The sequence below is a fragment of the Hyperolius riggenbachi genome, chromosome 3 (genome assembly GCF_040937935.1).
Source record: "Hyperolius riggenbachi isolate aHypRig1 chromosome 3, aHypRig1.pri, whole genome shotgun sequence".
In the NCBI taxonomy this organism is placed as follows: Eukaryota; Metazoa; Chordata; class Amphibia; order Anura; family Hyperoliidae; genus Hyperolius; species Hyperolius riggenbachi.
Window position 1 is genome coordinate 339,014,246 of NC_090648.1, and position 25,354 is coordinate 339,039,599.

At 43.8% G+C, this 25,354-nt stretch overlaps 1 protein-coding gene across 2 annotated transcripts in view; it reads left to right on the forward strand.

Annotated features, from left to right (window-relative positions):
• Window positions 1-15,388, forward strand: part of SLC41A2 (solute carrier family 41 member 2) — a 184,229-nt gene extending 168,841 nt beyond the window's left edge. For both annotated transcript variants that reach the window (XM_068276912.1, XM_068276913.1), the window contains exon 11: window positions 11,585-15,388. In XM_068276912.1, coding sequence (XP_068133013.1) covers window positions 11,585-11,770 — 186 coding nt within the window. In that variant the 3' untranslated portion in view covers window positions 11,771-15,388. The remainder of the gene's footprint in view (window positions 1-11,584) is intronic.
• The last annotated feature ends 9,966 nt before the right edge of the window (window positions 15,389-25,354 follow it).

Below are 25,354 nucleotides of genomic sequence, written 5' to 3' on the forward strand. Positions count from 1 at the left end.
GCCAATGGACCAGGGAACCTAATCACAGTAAATGGCATCATGAAAAAAGAGCAATACATGAGGATTCTCAATGACAACATCAGGCAGTCTGCAGAGAAACTTGACCTTGGGCAGCAGTGGACATTTCAGCATGACAATGACCCAAAACACACAGCAAAAGTGGTAAAGAAATGGTTAGCATACAACAACATTAACATTTTGTAGTGGCACAGATAGAGTCCTGACTTGAATCTAGTTGAAAATCTGTGGAGGGGGCTAAAGATCAGGGTGATGGCAAGAAGACCCTCCAACCTAAAGGTTTGGAGCTCATTGCTGAAGATGCATGGGCAAAAATACATGTGGAGACCTGCAAAAAGCTGGTCTGCAATTATAGGAAGCATTTGATTGCTGTAATAGCAAATAAAGGCTTTTCTATTGATTATTGAGAAGGGTATGAATAATTTTGGACTGGACACTTTTTGCCCAAATGTAAAAAGCCGAGAAATTTTATTTTTCCACAATAATGCCTCTTGTCCATCGTCTTATTCTCTTTTAATAGACACCTATGTCATTTCCCCGCAAAAAAAAAAACTACTTGCTGGTTGAATAAAAGTAATTAAGTCAAAATTTGCCAGGGGTATGAATTATTATGGGCAGCACTTTATATGGTCTGCCCATCCTGATTACCAACCTCCGTGCCTCTTCTCTACAGGCTTAATGCTTATGTGACTTTTATCACTTGACCATCATGCGGCAGTAACGAACTAATAAATAAGAGAGGAAGAGAGAGAGTTTGTGTGCACGCAGTAGTATAAAAAGGCACATTAACAAGTAGTACTACAATGGAGGCAGTAAAATAGGGAGCACAATAACAAAATACTCTGATACAATGGCAATAAGGAGCACAAAAATGGAGAGCATGAAATTAGTACATTTTAAAGGTGAGGCACATGAAACAAGGAGATTATTGCAATGAAGATAAAACAAATGTTTAAACACACATGGTATAGAAACCATTCGTTATGCAAAATAAATCCGCTCTCCCCACTAATGCATACCTTTGATACAGGAATTCCCTGAGATTTTAATTATTCTTCCAGGGTAAAAAGGTTGAGAAAGTTGACCTAAATTAAGTGCTAAGGGTTTTGCATCTATGGTGCCAAAAACAGACTGACCAGGGACAGACTGTCTCCCAGGGATTCGATCCCAAGAATCAGCTGTAGGCTACCACAGCATGTACAGAGACAAGGCCTCAAGCCCTCTATACCAGGGATAGACTGTCTCCCAGGGATTAGATTCCCAGAATCAGCTGGATGCTACCACAGCATGTACAGAGACAAGACCACATGACCTCTATACCAGGGACAGACTGTGTCACAAGGATTAGAGTCTGAAAAAAAAAATCAGATGTACAAAAAAAATCATGGAAGCTAAATATGTACACGTGTAGGCGTTGTGCACTTATCATTTGGGAACTGAAGCAGCATGTACCATAGTATACTGTTTTATGTAGAGGGGAAGGAGAATGATGATGATTAAGGGGGTGTCCTTCAGGTGGCATCTATTGGAACTGCAGTGGCAGTTGTACAAGGACAAGGAAGACCTCAATATTAGGACGAGTGCATCAACATGAGATTGTGAACTGAAACTATCATGAATGTTTACTTTGCATGACAAAAATGTGTGCTTACTACAAAGAAAAAGGTTACATATCAGCTTTATACATATTTGCATGACTATATTACTAGTCTACCGTTTGTGCCTTCATTTTTTACAGGTGTAAAATATGCCTCGATAGAACATCACAATCACCCAGCAGGCATGTGTATCTACTGTAATTGTTGAGAGTTTATTTTCTGCCTACAGCAGTAAAAGCTCCATGCATTTCCACTTACAAAACTAACCAGCTGGTATAGTTCTGAAAACAAAACATTCCTGGATAATATTTCCTAGCTGTTTAATTTAAGGGGGATGTGTATGAAATCCCTCTTGTTAAATATCTTCCCGTGCATCAGATAGGATTGGAGTGCGACAGGAAGACGATATGAAAAGAGCTCTGATGTGATAGGAAGACGTTATTCTGTACGTCATTTGTGTGCACTACGTTGGAGTACAGATGGGGGTTTGTCAGTGCAGAAAACTGAGTAGAGTCAGTGCTGCAGAGACTTTCCACACTGAACAGATTCTTCTCTGATGTGAAGTTGGCACACCTAGCAGATGCATAATGAGCTGGCTCACAACTATGAAGAGGGGCCTGTTTATCCATACAGACCATGCATAGTTTATGTATGCTTACATTGAAAGCAGAGATTTGTAAGAGGTTACTTGATGTAAAAACCCAAGTATATTTATGGTATCACTATAGGAAAGGAACACTTAGGAAAAGAAAAATCACATTCCGTATAATGTAAACTAGTTTAAGCAAGAGAAAATAATTACTGTTATAATGTATAATATGTACAGTATATTTATTATACTGTATAGGCCAGTAATTTAATCTTTAGCATATTACCATTTCAGCTGCTATTACAGTTACAGTGCAGATGACCAAAAGTCCCCACACACAATTAGTATACTATTGGAGTGCTGTAGAGGATCTTAGGAACCTGGGGGACTGTAGTATGTAGACTTAAACTCCTGGGCGATAATCCCGAGCTGAGCTCGGGGTATGTCGCGCAGGACAATTTCTCAGGCCCTGGTGGGCCGATTTGCATAATTTTTTTTTGTTACACGCCGCCGTGCCGCGCAGCCCCCCCCCCCCCCCCAGACCCCTTGCGCAGCCTGGCCAATCAGTGCCAGGCAGCGCTGAGGGGTGGATCGAGACTCTCTCTGACGTCATCCCGCCCTGTCACCATGGCGACCGGGGAAGCCCAGCAGGAAATCCCGGGATTTCCTGCTTACTCTGATCGCCGAAGGCGATCGGAGTGGGTGGGGGGATGCCGCTGCGCAGCCCAGGGCTCGCTACATGATTTAAAAAACAAAACATTTTTTTTAAAAAGTGCTGCGCTCCCTCCTGGGCGATGTAATTGTATCGCCCAGAGGGTTAAAGAACATTAAAGGGCGCGCCTAAGTTTGGGTTTCCAAAGGAAATTCAAAGTGTCTGAAGAGAGCATCGCCATACTTCCCAGCTTTCTGACTGAAACTTTTGAGCAAAAACATATTAGGATGAAAGATATGCCCAATGCACACCTTCATGACTCCTCAGACAAGCTACCGCCACACCTCCCCCCAGTAACACCTTCATCACACTTTCATCTCACTCCTCCCCCATCACACTTTTTTTTTTTAATTTGTATTATTGTATTTTAAAATAGAACACACATTGGGTGCCTCCATCCTACCCATTATCAGTCAGACCTCCTTTGGAGGTAATAGCTTTGCAGTTTTTCTGGAAAGTCTATCGTACTACAGGAGAGAAACCATCCAGGATCCAGCAGGACCTGGAGTACCGAACAGGGACAGTTCATTCCCTGCAGGCCTATACAGTGGTTGCAGGAACTGCAACCCACCTTTGTTAGTATGTATATATACACTTTTATCCTCCCTATACCTGATGATACTGCACCATTGGGCTCACAGTCTCTCCCTACTTCTCACCTAGGTATTCTTGGCCCCTACAAGAATCACCAAAGAAAAAACCCTATATTACACATTCAACAATACCCTTGACACACCTCCATCACTAGGAATGGCCAGTAAGATGACATGATTCCAAGTTGATGCTGGTTTGCCCAAATTTTGTATGCAAATACCACCTTTGCGGGATTCAATTGGGCCATTTTCAAGCTGCAAAAATGTGCATCAAATCCTGCATGAACTTGGAATTATTTACATCTCATTGACCATCCCTGTTCATCATACTTCCAACAAGCCCTCACTGCATATTCATCTCATTTCCGACATGCCCTAGCCGCATCTTCATCCCACTTGTACCACCTGGTCTAGCTGCCCTTTTGTCAAAAAGTTTATCTTGAACCGTGGAGGTCCTCTTGAAGGCCACAATGGGTGGATACCTAAATTCAGGGATATTGGGGAATCCATCCCCCAATACCCTCCATTTTTATGGATGATGTGTGCAATAGCATCACTACATATGTTGTAAGTAGAAACAGAAGGTATCCGTGAACCCCATCTTCTCCTACTATACCTCTCCGTATGCTGTTAAAGTTCAGGATATCCCCGAGATCTGAATTTGCCCATCATCTCATGTCTTCTGATCTCCCGTGTATCAACATTGCTCACTATGGTGTCCACCCGAGCCAATTGGCTGTGTGGAATACTATCCTTAGTAGACCTCGGATGGAAACTGCCATAGTGGAGAACAGAATTTCAAAGTCAGTGGACAGACCCTCTTTGCTGACCTCCACCCTGGTGTCCAGGAATGATATTTTGGCAACATCACTGTGAGCAGTAAGGTCAAAAATCATGTAACTGGGACACAAATTTTCTAAGGGACTAATGTGACCCCCTCCATATGCAAAATATGTCACCAATAAAGCGCCACCAGCAAACAGTTTGCGATAAGTTGCATTCAACCACAAACTCTCCCCACTTAAACTTCTCCAGTGAATTCAAGTCACTTTGAACATGAGAGACAAAGGAGTCTATCACTGGATGACTGGAAGGAGTAAAAAATAACGGGTTCCTCAGGCAACAAGTTTTAAGTCTGAAAACAACCATCATCCTCAAAAGTAGATGCAGGAAAAGATGGAAAATTGGCAAAAAAATTTGCTTAAGCTTGACAGAACGAAAAAAAAGCTTGACAGAACGAAAAAAAAACGATATAGTTCCTGGTCAACAAAGGAAAAGTCAGGAAAATTGGTAGGGAAATAGGAAAGTCCATGCTCAAGGACCCCAATTTCATGAGCAGAGAGAGAGTATGAAGAAATGTTAATTACCAGGGATTGAGCCATTTCCTCGGGACGCAGAATCCTTGGGCTTCCTATGTTCTTTCCTTTGGCACCTTTTGTACCTCCGGCCACCCCTATGCCTCCTGCACCTCTGGGCCTTTGGAGAATTCTCCATAGACGTAACACTAGAGGAATTAGAATATTTACAGAAATTTGAAATAACCAAGGGAATAAATTGTAGATCTGACATACAAATTAGCACAGTGAAACAACTTTGTTTTTACAAATCTCTACCCCAGACTATAAAGAGCAATATTAGAAGGGGAAATGCCAACACTGTGAGTAGAAGACCCTTCAGGATAAGAATCATTTCCTGCTGCACAGCCCCAAATATACCACAACCAGGGAAACCTCCTCCCTGGCGTTCTATTTCCCCAGGATTTCTGTGCATAAAGTAATCTAATTAACCACTTGAGGACTGCAGTGGTAAACCCCCCTAAAGACCAAGGCAATTTTAACTAAATGGGCCACTGCAGCTTTAAGACATAGCTGCAGGCCCGTTTCAACACAGCACACAAGTGATCCCCCCCTTCTCCCCACCAACAGAGCTCTCTGTTGGTGGGGTCTGATTGCCCCCTCCCCCCTGCTCCTGTGTGACAGGGGGACGGCTGTGTCACACGGCTCTCCCCAGTACAGTGCTGCTGCCGATCACAGCACTGTACTAAGTAGAAAGACGGCTGTTTCGCCATCTAACAGTCTCCCAAGCGGCGATTGCCGCTCGGAGACTGAAGGTGGGGCGGAGCTCCGCCCCCCAAGCAGAAGATGCGTGCACAGCCTGCGTGCGATCTCCTGCAAATTGCAGCCCCAGGACTTGACGCCAATTGGTGTTAGGCGGTCATGGGGCTGCCGCCGCGGTCACGCCCATGGGCGTTACCCGGACTTTAAGTAGTTAATTTTCATAACCTTTTTTTCTACTAGGAGAAGAGAAATCCACAGTGACAATCGCTGCACAATATGTCACAGCATGCCACAGACAGAGGAGCATAAAGGTAATGTAATCCTGAAAATTGTCCATGAACTGCTAACCTACTGTACCCCTACCCCACCCCATGTCCCCCATTCTCCCCGCTTTGGAAAGGCCTGTATTGAAGCCTGGTCATGCCAATAAAGCGATCTTTGATTTGATTTGAAGTGGGATTTGCTTACTAGAGGGATGCTACGGCATCTTAGTGAGCTTTAGAAGATTTTGGATTTAGGCCAAGCTAAGTATGACTTTACAGACAAGGCACTGAACATTTATATTGTGCTTTTCTCCTGGTGGACTCAAAGCGCCAGAGCTGCAGCCACTAGGTTGCACTCTCTAGGCTGGTTTCACACTATAAACCAGCGTTGGTGATGCGGTGAGTTGTGCCATCAAAAATGGGCCTGGTCACCAGCCAAGCAGGAAGTGGTGCGCGATTGCTGGCACTTCCTGCTTCAGGTATGCAGAAGTGTATTGTTAAAATACGATTTTGTGCATGCGCGCCGCAATGTCGCATCAGTCATTTTTAAAAAATACACGTGTCGCCATAGCCTGACATCACTTGCGGGCTGATGCAGAAGCTGCATGGTAACATAAGTCTGGCCGTGTCAGGGATGCGAAAAACGTCACTTCCATTGCGTCCCGCCATAAGTCTCCATAGACTTTCATTGCCCGGCGGGTGGGGTGCGGTAAAAATACCGCACCGCCCCAGTGTGTAAGGGCCCATAGGCAGTAGCAGTGTTAGGGACGCTTACCCAAGGTGTCATTACTGTGTAGGTGCAGGCTTACTGAACAGTGGCAGAGGCAGAGCCCTTAAAGAGTAACTGTTAGCCCTAAAAATCAAATTTAAATCTCTATTGCAATGTTTTAATTACTTTGTAAGGGAGCCAAAAAGGCAATGCTGAAGTTAAAAAGCAATCTAATTTTTTTACTGTGTAGCCTTTTCTCCAAGCTCCTAAGGAGGACGCAAAGCCGCATAACAGATACTGCAGAGCATGCCCATGTCTGCCCGACCCCCTCTCCCCCCCAGGACCAGGTGCCGATGTCTGCCCGACCCCCTCTCCCCCCCCCCAGGACCAGGTGCTGATGTCTGTTCGCTCCCCCCCCAACCCCCCCCCCCCCCCCCCAAAAGAGCAGATGTCTGTCCGACCCCCCAGGACCAGGTGCCGATATCTTCTCACCCCAAAAAGCTGACACGGAGAGAGAGCGGGAGCGGAGTACATCTACACACTTCCAGCGCCACCACCGCAGAGCAGCCGCCGCCGTGCATCTCTCTCCTGCTCGTGATTCTCTCACATGTGACTCGGCGGCGGCTGCTCTGCGGTGGCGGCGCTGGAAGTGTGTAGATGTACTCCGCTCCCGCTCTCTCTCCGTGTCAGCTTTTTGGGGTGAGAAGATATCGGCACCTGGTCCTGGGGGGTCGGACAGACATCGGCTCTTGGGGGGGGAGCGGACAGACATCGGCACCTGGTCCTGGGGGGGGGGAGAGGGGGGCGGGCAGACATCGGCACCTGGTCCTGGGGGGGAGAGGGGGGTCGGGCAGACATGGGTATGCTCTGCAGTATCTGTTATGCGGCTTTGCGTCCTCCTTAGGAGCTTGGGGAAAAGGCTACACAGTAAAAAAAAATTATATTGCTTTTTAACTTCAGCATTGCCTTTTTGGCTCCCTTACAAAGTAATTAAAACATTGCAATAGAGATTTAAATTTGATTTTTGGGGCTAACAGTTACTCTTTAAGCCTCCAGCAGGGAGAACACTACATTCCCAGAGGCGCCTAATGTTGCCGCGCGACTATACTGTTGTATACTCCTCCTTGTTATTGCCTGAGGAAGCAGGAATATACCCTGCTCCTGCAGCCTGCAGACACCCAGTGCTCAACAAAGATATACAGTGTCCGTCACCATAAGACAAAACAATATGCCAGGCTCAGTAGGATTTTGTTCACAGGGGGTATGCCCGGGTCTATGCCCTGATGACGGCATAGAGCCGAAACCTGGTAGGGAAGGAGAGACGGGCTAACTCCAAACACATCATCCTAAAGTAATAAGGTGCACTTAGAATTTTTTATTCAGTGCAAGAACCTTATGAGCGATCTCTATGCAAGTGGGTCCAGTGTGCATGGGCCCACAATGTGAGTTGTTTTGTTTATAATTTTACTATTGTTTGAAATAAAAAAATTGTTTTACCCCCTGTGAACAAAATCCTACTGAGCCTGGCATATTGTTTTGTCCTATGGTGGCGGACACTGTATATCTTTGTTGAGCACTGGGTGTCTGCAGGCTGCAGGAGAAGGATTGGGGCGATTGAATAGCGCTGAGGTTTACGTATACAGTTTATGCAGCTCCACTTTGGATTGGAACTACCTCTGGCAGCTCGATTTATTGCACCTACGAGTAGCGCTTGATAATTTCCTTTTGCAACAAGGAATATACCTGCGAAACACGTTACTTTGTATTCTGGAGTATGTGAATAAACTTTGTTTGAAAAATCGACAGTTTCATGTCTGCTTCGGGGAGGTAAGTCCACCACTACCTCCCTAGAAATTTTAGAGTTTTTAGTATATTTTATCCTGTTGGCGCCTCTGTTTACTTATTCTGTGATACCTGTGTCCACCCTTGGTGGAGGGATGTTATACCCTTTATCTTCCGATCTACAGAGAGCGACATCTTAATCCTGAGTGGGGACAGGTCTTAACCACTTCACCACTGAGGGGTTTTACTCCCTGAGCACCAGAGCAATTTTCACCTTTCAGCGCTCCTTCCATTCATTCGTCTATAACTTTATAATTACTTATCACAATGAAATGAACTATATCTTGTTTTTTCCGCCACCAATTAGGCTTTCTTTAGGTGGGACATTATGCCAAAAATTATTTTATTCTAAATGTGTTTTAATGGGAAAATAGGAAAATGTGGGAAAAAATTATTTTTCAGTTTTCAGCCATTATAGTTTTAAAATAATGCATGCTACTGTAATTAAAACCCATGAAATTTATTTGCCCTTTTGTCCCGGTTATAAAACCATTGAAATTATGTCCCTATCACAATGTTTGGCGCCAATATTTTATTTGGAAATAAAGGTGCATTTTTTTCAGTTTTGCGTCCATCCCTAATTACAAGCCCATAGTTTATAAAGTAACAGTGTTGTACCCTCCTGACATAAATATTTAAAAAGTTCAGTCCCTAAGGTAACTATTTATGTATTTTTTTTTAATTTTACATTTTTTAAAAAAATTTTCATTACAAAAAAAAATGGGGAGTGTGGGAGGTAATGAGTTAATTTTTTGTGTATAACTAATTCATTTGTGTTTGAAGAATGTTTAGGGTGTAGTTTTACTACCGTATTTTTCGGACCATAAGACGCACTTTTTCTCCTCCAAAAATGGAGGGAAAAAGTCACTGCGTCTAATGGTCCGAATGTAACAATTTTGCCCGGGTATGTGTCCCCTTTCCTGAGTCCCCGGCTGCTGTCCCGTGTCAGCCCTTCTGTCCCGTGTTCCCTCCACTGTCCGTGTCTCTAGGGGCATTCCACCACGTAGTTCGTGTAGGCTATGGCAGCCATGGCCCCCGGGGTAATGTGCGGCTCACGAGATGGACAAGTTTTACCTGGCCAAAGGGAGAAGCCATCCATATCCCTTAGCTGCAGCGATCGTACACAGCAATAACATCCCGGACCGATAACAGGTCGCACCTATGCGAGAGGGGAGTGAGCGGCAGGGCATCTCAGCTGATCGGCAGGCTGCGGCTTACAGCATAGCGTCTCTCTCGTCACTTCCGGTTTAGTGACATAAGCGGAAGTGACGAGAGAGACGCTATGGCAGCGTGCACAGACCTCCGAGCGGGTTTCCGATGGACGTTTACCGCTACTCATTCCTGCCGTATTCCCCCGCTATGCTGTAAGCCGCAGCCTGCCGATCAGCTGAGATGCCCTGCCGCTCACTCCTCTCTCGCATAGGTGCGACCTGTTATTGCTGTGTACGATCGCTGCAGCTAAGGGATATGGATGGCTTCTCCCTCTGGCCAGGTAAAACTTGTCCATCTCGTGAGCCGCACATTACCCCGGGGGCCATGGCTGCCATAGCCTACACGAACTACGTGGTGGAATGCCCCTAGAGACACAGGGACAGTGGAGGGAACACGGGACAGACAGGGTGTCACTTACTGGAGGGCGACAGGGTGTCATGTGCTGGGTGGATGGGGTGTGTGTCATATATACTGGGGTGGAGGACAGGGGTGTCATGTGCTGGGTGGATGGGGTGTGTGTCATATCATATACTGGGGTGGGGGACAGGGGTGTCATGTGTTGGGGGGATGGGGTGTGTCATATATACTGGGGTGGAGGACAGGGGTGTCATGTGCTGGGTGGATGGGGTGTGTGTCATATCATATACTGGGGTGAGCGACAGGGGTGTCATGTGCTGGGGGGGGGGGGGGGACAGGTGCTGTTTTTACAGGGGAAGGGAGGTCGGATTGGTGGGGGTGGGGGCAGGCACCATTTCAGTGTTTGTCATGGGTGCCATATAACCCAGACACCCCACTGCACACAAGACTAAGGACAGGGGACACACAGGACTCAGGACACACAGGACTCAAGACAGAGGATAGGGGACACAAGAGACATGGGACAGATAAGGACAGGAGACAGAGGAGCACATATGAGGACACTGGGGGCACACATATGGACACAAAGGGGACAGAGGGACATAATAATTGAGGGGGGGAGAAGATACTCAAGATGCCCCTGTACCATAGACGCACCAGGTTTGGTATATTTTTTTTCCCCCTGGTTTTTGTCCTCTAAACCTGGGTGCGTCTCATGGTCAGGTGTGTCTTATGGTCCGAAAAATACGCTATTTGGCCACAAGATGGCAACAGTAACTTTTTGTCTAATGCGACCTCCAAGCGTCCTTCCGGACGCTCGGAGGAAGTATAAGGAGGCTGGACACGTGAGTTTTTTTTCACAATGATCGCTCTGCCCATCGGAGAGCAGCGGATCATTGCGGGGCTTAGATCAACGAACGGGAATGGCTTTTCCCGTTCATTGATCTCCGGGCGAGCGGACGGCGGCGTGTTTACTAGCGGCGGGCGGCGTGTTTACGAGCGGGAGCGCGGGCAGCGGTGGGAGCGTGGAAAGTACGGATTTCTCCGTCCCTGGGGGGTTAAAGGATGGAAAAAGGGACGGAGAAATTCGTACGGGCAGGGGTAGAGTGGTTAATCTCCCCACCTGCATTTACAGTGGTTGCCTATATGGTGACCCTGGTTTGTGAGTATATTTGTTTACTTACTTTCATTTACCCTTTATTATACATACTACACTATATTGGGCTCTCGAAGTCCCCTTTTTCTACTACATGAAACCATAATGGCTGGTTAAATCAGAAATGTGTCAGAATATAAAACTGTAGCCAAAAGTTGGTAGCTTGGAAGGTAAAGCATACTAGTCAATGGCAAGCAGATTATGTAAACTCTACTTCATTGCTAAAACCATTACTATGTTACTGGTTTTTTTGTTTGTTTTTTCTTGAAACCATGCATCACAGCGCCAGCTGATCTATGGCATTAACTCAACCGCATAATAGGAACAACATAACATTGAAGATTACCAGTAGTTGTTTTTTATGTGAAGTACAATAGTGCCATTCTGCTTTAATTCTATTGTATGTAGAGTGTTAGCTCCCAGGATTGCAATAGACTGTGCAGAACACTCTGTTAATCCACTGATGTGTCTCTTGCAGGTATTTTCTCTGCTTTGGATTGCAGACTGGATGGTGCACCACATATGGAGGAAGGGAAAGGATCCAGACAGTTTCTCCATCCCTTATCTAACTGCCTTGGGAGATCTTTTAGGAACTGCTTTACTTGCCATTGGATTCCATATTCTGTGGCTTATTGGGGACAGAGATGGAGATGTTGGAGACTGAGCTCCATTTTACATAATCAGCCAAATCAATTTGCTAGACTAATAGCTGCAAAACATTCCTAAAATCAATAAGGAAAAAAAAAAAAAAAAAAAAGTATCCCGATTTTAAGCCAATGAGAGAAAAGAGGACAATCGTAGTTTATTTTCAGGTGTTAGAACTGTGACTAGTCTCAAATTTCTAGAGATTTACAATAATCAACAGCTGCCATGTGTCCTTTCCATGTAGGGCCACATGCATTCTGCAAGCACTTTACATTTTATTTTGTTTGCATGTTTTATGGCTTTATGTTTCACTTTTTATGTCCACTTTCCTGGATGTTGCCTGGTCTGCATCTCCAGGTGGATGTCACGGTACTTTACTTTCCTTATGCAAACTTTATTATATTAATTGTTAGTAGTGTCTGACACGGTACTGAAATTTGTTTTTCTTATGTATTCCTAAAATGTCTCATTTTATGTTTTACTCATACTGTAATTTATTACATTTTCCTATCCAGGGAAGTTTATACAATTCTCTAGCTATCTTAACTTATAACTGGTTGCCAAAGTCTGTTCTGATGTAACCATGTGCTGTTAGTGGTTGGTGACTAGACAGTTAAAGTTTACAGTAGGGTAGCTTCTTTTTATTTGTGTGCCTATAACTCACTTTTATACAACGTTGCCAAAACTAGTCCCAAAACAATCAAGGGTTGCAGCATGCAGTCTGTCGAAATTTCTATCTCATAACTGTAGAGTACAAGTCTCTTCACACCAAAGAATACAAACACTTTGGTTTCAGTGTTGGACTTGTGGACTGAAAATGCTGCTTGCTGATTTTTGTTCTACCCAGTTACCAGGCAGGTTTCTTGCAAGTTCAGAAGCAGTTAGTGTACCAGCATTCAGGATTGTCACATTGCCAGCATATTGCTGTATGTGACAAAAGCAAATGCAGACCACCATAAAAAAAAAAAAAAAAAAAAAAACACTGAATAGGTACAGATATCACCTTTTTGTGTTTTTACCATCAACCATTAACAAGTTATTTATCACCAAACAACATGTGCATATTTCCACAAGTCTAAGAAGGCAGACATAGCAGTCCACCAAGATGAAAGGGGGATATTCTGTATGCCACTGTAATAGTTGTGTAAACCATAGTAAGGTCTCTTTCAAACTGGCAGACGGCAGGTGGTGAATTCACTGCCTGTCAGCTGGTCTGCCTAACTTGTCAGGCACTCGTTACCAGCCCTGGACAGACGACCCCCCCCATAGAAAGTCACAGTTGTGATCAGACGCAACAAGTCATGATTTTCTGCTGCGTAGTAACGCCACTGTATGTCAAGTGCTGACGTGTAGCATTACGAACACTGCCATTCAGCTGCATTTTAATTGCACCAGAAAGGCACTCTTGGTCGGCAGATGGGACACTGAACTCATCAGCAAGTGCGTAGTACAGTCGTCCGTCTGAAAGAGGCCTAAAGGTCCGTACCCTCTTCGCGATTTTTTGAGTGACAAGCCGTAGTCTCCGTGGTTTTGTGTCATGGGTATGAGTGCACATTCACATGGAGGTTGTTTAGCATTGCACGGCGATAACAATCATCATGGCGGATCTGTAAGTTCCATGACTCCCGCTCAAAGTACCACGATCACTTTAAGTCTCGTTCGCGCCCATCATGTGCCATCGCGTGATGTCGCACATAACCTCTGGACAGAAAATAGGGTAATACAGATTAGGGTATACAACACTTTCTCTGTTTCGCAAACTATCTTTTTTAATTTAAAGAATAAAGGCTCTTGGTTTCTCCAGACCACCAGGAATGCATTAATTACAGTACAGGCCTTTTTGCATGTGTCCTTCTCTGGGAAGGGACGGGGCTTCCTTGAATGTCTATAGAAAGCAGACATTGCTGGCAGATTAACTTTTGTAGCACCTTATTTAGGATGTCCATTTGGGTTGTATACCCACATCACAAATCATCCAGTAAATGGGTGAATTTAAAGGGAACCTAAACTGAGAAGGATCTGGCTTTTTCCTTTTAAAATAATACCAGTTGCATGACTCTCCTGCTGATCCTGTGTCTCTGATACTTTTAGCCACAGCCCCTCAACAAGCATCTAAGTTCTCTGTGAGCAGTCCAATGTGCCATGCACAGTTGAATTAGCATTCAGCCATCTTATTTTCTGTGACATCTTTCTTTCTGGATTCCTGGTCCATTGGTAGATGCATGCTGCCTTCAGGGGAGATGTCCTGTACAAGATGTGACTGTTGCCATATGCCTTGGGGAGCATGATCCTTGAGTCCACGTGGGTGGTAGGTGAAACAATATACAAGAAACTGATGATCTTATCCTGCGTGGAGAGAAATGTGGAGGCGGTTATTGCTGAATTGTTGAATATTTCTAGTTTCTTGTCTGGTCCTGATCCTCTGTTTGCTGATCAGGTAGCTTGATGTACATTGTGGCTTAGTCATTTGGAAAGTATTAATGCCACAAAGTCAGCTTAAAGTTAAGGACAGGATACATTTTTAGAAGGTTAGTATCTTCTGCCTGCATATTTCTGTTAAATGTCAGGGACTTATTTTTTTAAATGCTTGAAAATTCCCTTTAAGAAATGCTGCTGTAGAGTTTTCCTACAAGACTAAAGCTACCTACACACAGTAGATTAAACTTGGGCATGGTGGCCAATTAAGACTGCCTCAAACCAGAATCTAGCAAGCATCTAGTGTGTGCACAGCAGCACCCAACATTGCCTAAAGGTCCAGCATGGTGTATCTTTAGCAGCCCCTATCACATTGTTCTTTCCACATGTCCCACCTGTAGGATGCCTATTTGTAATCCTCCTGTCTCCCTTCATAGCAACAGTTCAGGTGTACATTAGTAGAATAAGGATGGGCACTAAGATAAAAGGTATTCTGAGTTCCTGCAAATGTTATGCTAAAGTGACTGATCTATTTTAAGGCTGCATACATTTACTATAAATTTGCATCAAATTGTAGTTATATACATCTCACCGACAGTTAGGGATGGTCTTCGAGATGCAAATCCTATAAGCTCATATAAGATCTAGCAAATTCAGAATGCAAATTTATGCATCTTGAAAATGGACCAATCCAAGTCCGAGATAAGATTGGTCCATTTTCAAGCTGCATGAATTTACATAATCCTGTATGATGTTAGAACAATTTGCATGCCCTTGACCATCTGTACTGAAAATCTATACTAAAGAGGTTTTAGACAATTACTGGTGCCATTTTGTTATTTACAATACACATAGTATGTATGTATAAAATGGAGTTTCAGCAGATAAATACAGCTGGCATCCCACTTAGTAGGCTACATAATTCTGTGACAGAGCATCCACCCAGAATAAAGCAATGTTGTGCATTACAGTGAATACTGGTACAGAGCTGTGTGTGCACTCCTGTATTACTTCTCAGTACTGAGAAAAACTATACGTTTACTGTTTTAATATCCTTTGAGATTAGGAAATGGATACATGAAAAATATGTATTGTTTTATTCAGATACCAGTGTCTTTTTATCCATTGCCAAAATTTTTAAGTGTAATGTTTTACTAAAAGGTGGTGATATATCTGTGGCAATTAAAGGAAAAAAATATGCCAAGTAGCATATGCATCTAAACTGCCTTTGTGTACTATTCTTGTTGGGGGAGATCTCATGCACATAATTATCACATGCATTATTATGCATTTACAGCTCATTCTAGTGTCCATACCAGTTTTGAGAGGGATAAGGAGGCTGCTCTATTTATTTCCTTGTATAATTTATGCTAATTGACAGGCAGTCATGCTGATCCTTTTGGCTGCATTAGTTTCTGAATCACACCTAAAACAAGCTTGTGGCCAACATGGCTAGACTTATCTGTGATAGACTTATTACAGCACCTACATACCCATTCTAAGGCCGTTACAGTGCAATGGACATTATCATCGCAAAGTGATGTACTGATATTCCTATGGGCATTTCATATAGGGTGCAGTGCGTCAGGTTCCAACATAGCAACGCACAGCATGCAGTGTATTTACAGTGGCAGTGAGACATGCTTTCATTCACGTCTCATGTTCTTGGCTGCATAACTTGCACAGTGTGAAAGGGCACCTCAGGTTCATCCACACCTTAGTTCTCCATCGAGGCGGCATAGATGTCCTGTGTGTGTACAAACCCTCCCAGACGTGTCCATGGGACAGTTCCCTGCTGGATCATCATGGCCAAATGCTGCCAACAGTATTGTTCTCCCAGCTTACCCCTCCCTCTCCATCGCTAGTCATCCCGCCACATACCTCCATAGTAACAGGACGTTTTGCCAGCCTAGAGGCCCTGAACTATCACCCAAGGGATGGATTTCTAATCCCTGCTGAGTGACAGTGATTGAATGTGTGAAAATTCACGATTAATAGACTTGTTTGTATTGCAGATTTGCAGTTTGCTGCATTTTTTTTCGCATGCCGCACTAGTTGTGTCTAAACTGTGCATAATGATTCACAATGCTTTTGCATGTGAAATGCAAATAGTTGCAAACATTTTACAAAGAAAGCAGAGGAGGAAGTTTTCTTATATGCTATCAGCATACAAAAATTTGCGTAAAATCCACACCTTTTTTTTCTTGTGTGTGAAAATCCTACGCCTACACAAAAATATGAGCACTACCATAATTGTGCATCCCTATGCACCTGTATTATGCCCCGCAGCGATCAACCAAAGGCTAATCATACCATTCAGAAAGAGATAGCCATCTAGGGCGAACCATAATTAACCAATAATAACCTATGAATCAGATTTCATATGCAAAAAAATCTTTTATTCTTTATTACAACAAGCTGGATACATTAAAAACAATTAAAAACCAGGTAGAAACTCCCAGAGGCTGCCATTTATAATGGGAAATAAACCCCTAATAATAATCAATGATAGTATTGTTTAAATTGAATCTTATAACAGTAGGTCCCTGCAGACGCTACATAGAACCAAGGCAACCCCTTAAAGTGCTAAAGGTGCCAGTTGTAAGAAAAAAGTGACAAGTGCCTACTACTAATAATTATATATACAAATAAAGTGCATGTGTGCATGCCCACGTCCCCACTAAAAATGTGCGGGCGTGTGCATACGCACATATGTGCCGCTTGGAGTACACAACACCAATAGCCAATCTACATACAAATATCCCACACTCTACCAATCAAATCTGTGCCACATAGATTGGGGTATGTGTGCCCGCTCTCAAACAAAGCTGGTGCGCGCATGTGCACAGAACCCCAAGTGCCTATTCACCAAAAATCGATTTACCAAAGAACCATCTGTACATAATTAAACACAATTCCCAGTAACATGATTCAATAATAAGTGCACATAAAAACAATTCAACTTGTGCAGACCAATTGATACCAGTGAAATACGGGATAAACCTTGTAACAATTCATAGCATAAAACCACAAGTGTGCTATATAGGGCTGAGAGCGCCTGCTTACCCGATATTGCGTGGGGGAGCCCGGGGAAATGCCTTGCGCATTCGCAGCTAGCGGCTGCTTCTGAGGAGGCACGCCTAACACTACCCGTCACTACCCGTCCCTTCTAAATGTAATTCGGGCTCCAGCTATTGCAGTGCCCAAATTGCACACTGATTGCCGCTATAGCTGCAGGTAACATTGCAATCTATGGCAGTGCCCATATTACCAGTCTCGCTAAAGAGTGCTTTTTATTCTGACCAAACGGCTTTGTGAGCCGTTCACATGGAGTAAGTGTTGGTATATTAGCTATTACAGTCGTCCTGATCTGCATTTTTGCTCCAGGAGTGTATTTTACAAATGTATTACAGCAAAGGATTAGCAAAGTCAAAAATGATAAATCAGTGGATGAATTGTATGTCCATACAATGCTTGGATTCACTTATATAACCCTTCAATTGGTTAACAGATACTTTAGCACGTCTTGCATGTCAGCTAATCCTTGGCTATCTGTTATTCAGACCGCAGAGACCTACCCCAGATTTGGCTGAGGAGACATGGTCCTGACAAACTGCTGTCAGGATTACAAGATTACATGCTGTTTGTCAGTTGTTATATTTAGCAATGCCCCCTCAAGGCTAGAGATAATTAATATTAATGAACTCGGAAGCAATACACCTCAAATGAAAAGCAGCACGGCTGTAAATGAATATTGAGTGCATCTGATTTCACCTGGATCCTCTCCTTTTACCGAGTCACCTAACACTGCATTCTTCTGACGCCATTTGCTTTTCTGGCTTTAGTGGACGTCTCTATTATTGATTCTAAGGATTTCAGATATTGCAAAATCAACATAACCAGTTAATGACATACTGACTTATAAAAACTTCCTGCTAGAACCTCTTAACGGCTCCAGGACGTTTTTATAAGTCAGACAGTGCTGCTGCCGCTATGCGCATGCACGTGAAAATAGTGAGAGAAAAAAAACTCCAAAGAAAAAATACATCTTTATTTCCAAATAATATATTGTCACCATACTTTGTACTAGGGACATAATTAAAATCCTGTGATAACCAGGACAAATAGGCAGATAAAATGGGTGGGTTTTATGTACAGTAGCAGTGTTTATATTAAAACCATAGCGGATGAAATTGGAGAAATAGTGTATTTTTTCATTTGTTTTCTTGTATTTCCCTTTAAAATGCATCGAAAATAAAGTAATTACTGAAAACAAATATCAACCCCAAAAAGCCCAATTGGTGGTGAAAAAAACAAGATATAGATCATTTCATTGTGATTAGTAGTGATTAAGCTATTGGCAAATGAAAGGGATGAGCACGGAAAGGTGAAAATCGCTCTTGTCCGTTAGGGTAAGTGGTGGTGAAGTGGTTAAAAAAGACATTTCATTTCTGTGTGCAGCAGCCCAAATTCACGGGATATTGCAGCTCTACTGAGTAAAAAGGAATTATGGGAAACGTCATTCCAAAAGAACTTACTTACAAGGTTTGAAAGAACTACTAATAGACACAGTGTGGGCCAGAGCTTCACAGACAGGATATTTTTTTAAAACATTTAATATTTTTTTTTTTTTTGAGAAAAAAATAAATTAGATACCTCAGTAGCGTGGTACCCGCCGGTCCAGCCTTGAGTCCCTCTGAACATATTTGACAAGAGCTTGCCGTTTACGTTCTCATGGCCATATTCGTGTCTGTGTCCAAGCATAGCATTACTGCACCAGTGTGAGTACAATCCATGCATACCCAGTAACATGAAGCAGTTTACGCATTTTATTTCCCACAAGCTGCTTCATACTACTACACATGTGCAGACCATACTCGCACAGGTGTAGTATAGCCAAGGGAGTGTGGCCATAATGAGGGAGAGGGTCCCAGCAGCAGTGAGCACCAGGAGGTTCCAGGAAGCCTCTGGACTCTAGAGGCTTCCCTCTACTGAGATAAGTATCTAGTTCTAGCAAGCTTGAAGCAAAAATAAACTTATAAAATAATGAATTGTTTGTGTAGTACAGCTAAGAAATAGAAGTGCAGGAGGAGTTAAAAAAAACTTCACTTATTAACCTCCTTGCCGGTTATCCCGAACTCAGTTCGGGGTAACCTGCGCAGGAGGATTTCTCAGGCCCCGCTGGGCTGATTTGCATAATTTTCTTTTTCCTACACGCAGCTAGCACTTTGCTAGCTGCGTGTAGTACGCGATCGCCGCCGATTCACCGCTACCCGCCGCACCCTGGGCTCGCTACATGATTTAAAAAATAAATAAATAAAAAAAAAGTGCGGCGCTGCCTCCTTGCCGGATTTTTTTAGACCGGCAAGGAGGTTAATGCAAAAGAACATCCGTGAGCTCTTCAACCCACTGGGTCGAACACAGTCCTATTTTCTGAAGCAGTTTAACAGCCAAGAAACAGTGAGAGAGAGCTTGAGATAAGGTTATACTGCAGGAAAATTCAAAGGGTATTTATTGCTGCTTTGTTTTAAAGCTTAAAATACAGAGTGTGGTTTCTAAACTGCAAATATGACAGATGCAATGTTATAAGAAAAGCTATTTAATTGAAAATAAAAATATGAGGCTAATATTCTATTCATTATCCATAGTACAAATACAATTAATTATAGCATAAGTTTTTTTTTTTCTCTCTTCGGGTTTGCTTTAAAAATAAATTGAGGTGAAAAGGATATGGAGGCTGCCATTTTTATTTCCTTGCAAACAATGGCTTCAATTCATCAAAGGGTGTTCGATAACAAAACCCCAGTCCTTAAAATACCGCATTCGGTATTTTACACTTCACTGTGCTAATTCATCAATATTTTCCCATGTGTGGTAGAGGTTCGTTAAGTTACCGAACTACTAGGCTTCAATTCATCAAAGGCTGTTTGATAACAGCAGAGTGGTGCAGAGCAGCTTGGAATGTCCCTGTGTTGTTACAAGCTGATAACAATAGAAGGCATCCAGACATCCCTTTACATGTAAACGTGTTATATTTACTGTTACTTATACTGCCTCTGCTGCTCTGAATCTGTCGATCAGTCTTTCTTAACATTTTATTTATTTGCCACAACGTAGATGAACTTCCTGGAGACATTACAAATGCCATGCTTGGTGATTTCACCACCAGCATCTTTGCATTATCAAACAGGGCCTGAAAGGGTTACACCACCGAAGGGAATCTGGGGATATATTTTGACCCGTTCTCTCTGCTCACTGCCTGGGGGGTCTGAAAGCTGGTGTGGAGAAGCCTGTGTGACCTATCAGCAGCACTTGCAGGAGAACAGGGGCTGTTTCTATTGGTTGCCTGCTCCTGCTAATCATGAAAACATTCACACAGAAGGCTTTCGAAGCCTGTAATGACAGGGGAGAGCTGGAGATAAACACCGAATGTGTTAGTGAATGTGGGAACCTTGATGAATTAACATTTGTTGAGCACATGTCTGTAATTTATCTCATTGCTGTGTCATTTCAGCTTCTCATTCGGTAACAGCTTTGATGAATTAACATTTTCTAAAGTGCTTCGTTAAGTCAGCTGTTTTCAGCATTACCGAATGCGGTAATGCTTTGATGAATTGAAGCCAATGCCCGTTAGCCCTATTGATCTTCTGGCATAAGTAGTGTCTGAGTCAAAACCCTAGAACAAGTATATGCAGATCAGGTACTCTGACTCAGCTGACAGAGTTTTTACTAGATTAGCCCTATGCTTGTTCAGGATCTATGGCTAAAAGTATTAAAGACACAGGATCTGGAGGACTGCTAGGCAAGCAGTATTGATTAAAAGGAAATAAATATGGCAGCCTCCATATTCCTCTCACCTCAGGTTCCCTTTAAGAAAAAAACATCTTCACGGGTTTGCTCTGAAAGAAGCACAATGGGAGGATTTCCTTAAAGGGACTCCGAGCACCTCTCATGAGTATGCCTTTAAGCCAGATGACTTCTAACAAAGTCGTGCTATGACCCCTCTGGAGGAGCCTCTTGCAATGGCCATGCGTGTCACTTCCTCTTCCTGCTTCATTCTGTGATGCACTTCTCTAACAGAGAAGGCAGGGGTGACCTGGAAGAGGAGAGCACAAGCTACAGAATGGTATGCATCTTTAAGTATTTTGCAGTACTGGTCAGAGTCTCTAGGCATACCCATGAGAGGTGCTCGGAGTCCCTTTAAAGGACAACTGAAGTGAGAGGAATATGGAGGCTGCTATATTTACTGCCTTTTAAACAATACTAGTTGCCTGGCTGTCCTGCTGATCCTCTGTGTCTAATACTTTTAGCCATAGATCCTGAACAAGCATTTGCAGAAGATCAGGCGTTTCAGGCATTATTGTCAGATCTGACAAGATTAGCTGCATGCTTGTTTCTGGTGTAATGCAGACACCACTGCAGCCACTTAGATCAACAGGGCTGCCAGGCAACTAGTATTGTTTAAAAAGGAAATAAATATGGCAGCCTCTATATTCTTCTCACTTCAGTTGTCCTTTAAATAGTACCCGAGCCGAAGCTGGGGTACACATCACAGACTTACCTAAAGAGAGGGAAGCCTCAGGCCTTGCTGTGTTGTCCCCCGTCGCTGAGCGCGGCCCCCCAGAAGATTAGCAAAAATGCATGGATGCTAATCCTTATAGGGCCGCCATGCATGCGCAGTAAGCCGGAGCCACTGCCTCATAAGAAAGAAGAGCTTTGCAGCCCCGATGTGGAGGGGGGGGGGGGGGGGCAGTGCACAACAATCAGGGTGTTTAGATCGGCGAGGGAAGCCTCAGTAGGATCCTGAGGCTTCCCTCTATTAAGGTATGTATTTGATTTTGATCCCGAGATTCGGCTCAGGATCACTTTAATACGGAGTTATATATATTGAATATAACAATGATAGCTTTTGTTTTTTATTTTTCGTCTTTAGCTTTTTTTCCAAGGATTTTAGTGGCAGTGTCTATATTTTACACTTGTAACACAGCTAGCTGTAAAAGTGAATTTACAGTCAAATGTCCCCCTCTGTGCCAACACATTTATCACGCTATAACATCTAAGAGTAGAATCGTGGTTTATTTTCCTAAAAAACAAAAAAACACCAAGCAGAGATGGACTGAGATGGCTAAACGTTTTAATTGTCCTTAAAGGTAAACTTAAAGGGTGCCTAAAGCCAGCTAAATTAAAAAAGAGTTAACTTACCTGTTGCTTCTACCAGTCCTCTGCAGCCGCCCTGTCCCGCGCCGGTCCTCAACAATCCTGTTTCCCAGTCGCGGCTTAGTGTCGGTTTTGCCGACTGGGAATCGGCGGGGTAATACGCCTGCGCGGCCCTGGCCATGTGTATCCTTGCTCGCATTCCTGTCCGCAATTGCGTCCTGTGCAGACACAGGACGCTATTGCGGATGGGAAAGAGAGCAAGGATACACGTTGCCAGGGCCACGCAGGCAAAGTATAACAAACAAAGTTGTGTCGGGGAAATGGATGATCTAGGAGGACCGGCGCAAGACAGGACAGCTGCAGGGGGCTCGTAGAAGCCCCAGGTAAGTGAAACTAATTTTCTTTAGTTGGCTTTAGGTACAATTTAAGTGAACTGAAAAAAAAAAGCCCCAGTTAAGTGAAACTTTTTTTCAGTTCACTTAAAGGGACTTAGAGCTTATGAAAATAAAAAGATTTATACATACCTGGGGCCTACTCCAGCCCCCATATGCTCTGATCGCTCCCATGACGCCATCCTCAGTCTTCTGCAGCACCGATACCGGGTCCCCGCACTTCCGTCAGTTGGCTCCAGTCTACGCAGGAAAAGTGCGCTCTTTGCGTATCTCTCCAGCAGCTGCTGGAGAGATACGTAGAGGGTGCACTTCTCTTACCTCAGACTGGCTCTGACTAACGGAAGTGCGGGGACTCGGGTCCGGCACTGCAGAGGACTGAGGACGGCGGCGTGGGAGCGATCGGAGCCCCAGGTATGTATAAATCTTTTATTTTCATGAGCACTTTAAGTTTTCCTTTAAGTCTTTTCACACTTTCCACTGTAAGGATATTTTTCATTTATGTTCACGGAAAACTGGTTTTGGTTTGCAAAAGAAATGAGGAAACTTCTGGGTGACTGATTGTGATAGCTGCACTATCTGTAAGAAAGATAATTTTATTTTTCTCCAACATCAAATTTGATTTTGTTAAATGACACCAGAACAGAGAGGGGTATCTAGGCTGCCAGATTTCTTTTAAACAATACCAGTTGCCTGGCATACTGCTGATCCTCCGCCTCTAATGCTAGGTACACACCATTCAATTTCCCAGCAGATCGACAAGTCGAAACAATTATTACCGGCATGTCCGATCAGCTCCCAAACGATAATGATAGTGATCGGAAAATCAATCCCATTATTATTCAGGAGATGATCAGACATGTCATAAATAATAGTTTTACCCATCAATCTGCCAGGAAATTGAATGATGTGTAACTAACTAGCATAATACTTTTAGCCATAGATCCTGAAGAAGCATGCAGATCAGGTGCTCTGACTTAAAGAGAACCTAAAGTCACAAAAAAAAAAAAACGAGATGAACTCACCTGGGGCTTCCCTCAGCCCCCTGCAGACGATCGGTGCCCTCGCAGCACCGCTCCGATGTCCCAGGACCCGCCGGCGAGCACTTCCAGTTTCGCCGTCACCGGCCGACAGGCATGGGAACGCGAGTGATTGTTCAAGTTCCCAGCCTGTATATCGCCCCCTATGCTGCAATTGTGACCTCCTGGCCGCAATAGCAGCATAGGGGGCGATATACAGGCTGGGAACGTGAACAATCACTCGCGTTCCCATGCCTGTCGGCCGGTGACGGCCAAACCGGAAGTGCTCGCCGGCGGGTGCTGGGACATCGGAGCGGAGCTGCGAGGGCACCGATTGTCTGCAGGGGGCTGAGGGAAGCCCCAGGTGAGTTCATCTCGGGTTTTTTTTGTGACTTTAGGTTCACTTTAAGTCTGACTGGATTAGTCAAATGCATGCTTCAGGTGTGTGATTCAGGTACTATTGCAGCCAAATGCTGGGCAATTGGTATTGTTTAAAAGGAAATAAATATGGCTACCTCCATATCCCTCTCATTTCAGGTGCCCTTTAAGCATGATTGTCCAATTTCTATTTGTAACCCGTTATACATCTTAAAGGGGGTGTACACTAAGGCCTCTTTCACAGTGCGGCGTTAAAGTCGCACGTTAGAAAATGTTCCAATGCAGACTAACGCACAGCAATGCAAAGTCTGTGCGACATTCACAGTGCACACGTTGCGTTGTGAGTAACGTGTAGCAATATTTAGAGAGTGCTGCATGCTGTACGTTTAGCAATACATTTGCTGCGTTGTGTGTTGCACATGCTCAGTAATTTTATTCTTTTTTAAATGCAACGCATGCGCCGTTTTCATTCCATCAGTATGCGACGAAAATGGCGCACCAAGAGACACAATGCAGTACAAAATAACGTCCAATTTTATAACCTACATGCGCTGCGTTAGGGGCACGTTGTGCGACTTTAACGTTGCATCAAACGCACCGTCCCACTGGGAAAGAGGCCTTAAAAAGGTACATCTTTCAGGAAGTAATCTGTAGTTTTGTGCTGTGTGTAAAATCAGCCTTCCAGCTGACATTTCCCCCCACACTCAACTACTCCTCTTCTGGCATGTGTAAATAGCTGCACATAGCAGATTACATTGCAACTGTGTGGTCCACCTGTAATAATCAAAGCTGACACAGCTAAGGCCATGTTCACAGTTACATTTAGTTCCCTGTGACAGCAGCAACACAATCGATTGGGACCACTGTGCCGCACGTTATGATTGAGTTGCCTCGACCACAGTAAAACATGCAGAAAAGTATGCTTCGCTGTTACTGAACGCACTGCATGCACCACACCACTGTGAACCTACTTTACTTGCAGGTAGGCTGCAGGTACAATCACTTTAATGCGTGCCATGAGAGACAGATATAAACCACCAAGTGCATCGCAACATTGCCACAGACCAGTCAGAGGAAGTATGCCCGCTGCCAAAAGTGCCTACAATGCACACTTGAACATCAGAACTTGACCATGGAGCAATGGGGAAACGTGGCCTGGTTTAACAAATAACATTTTCTTTTAGATCCAAAGTCTCTAAATTTCAATCCAACTGACTATTAGTAACATACACAATAAGCAGGTGC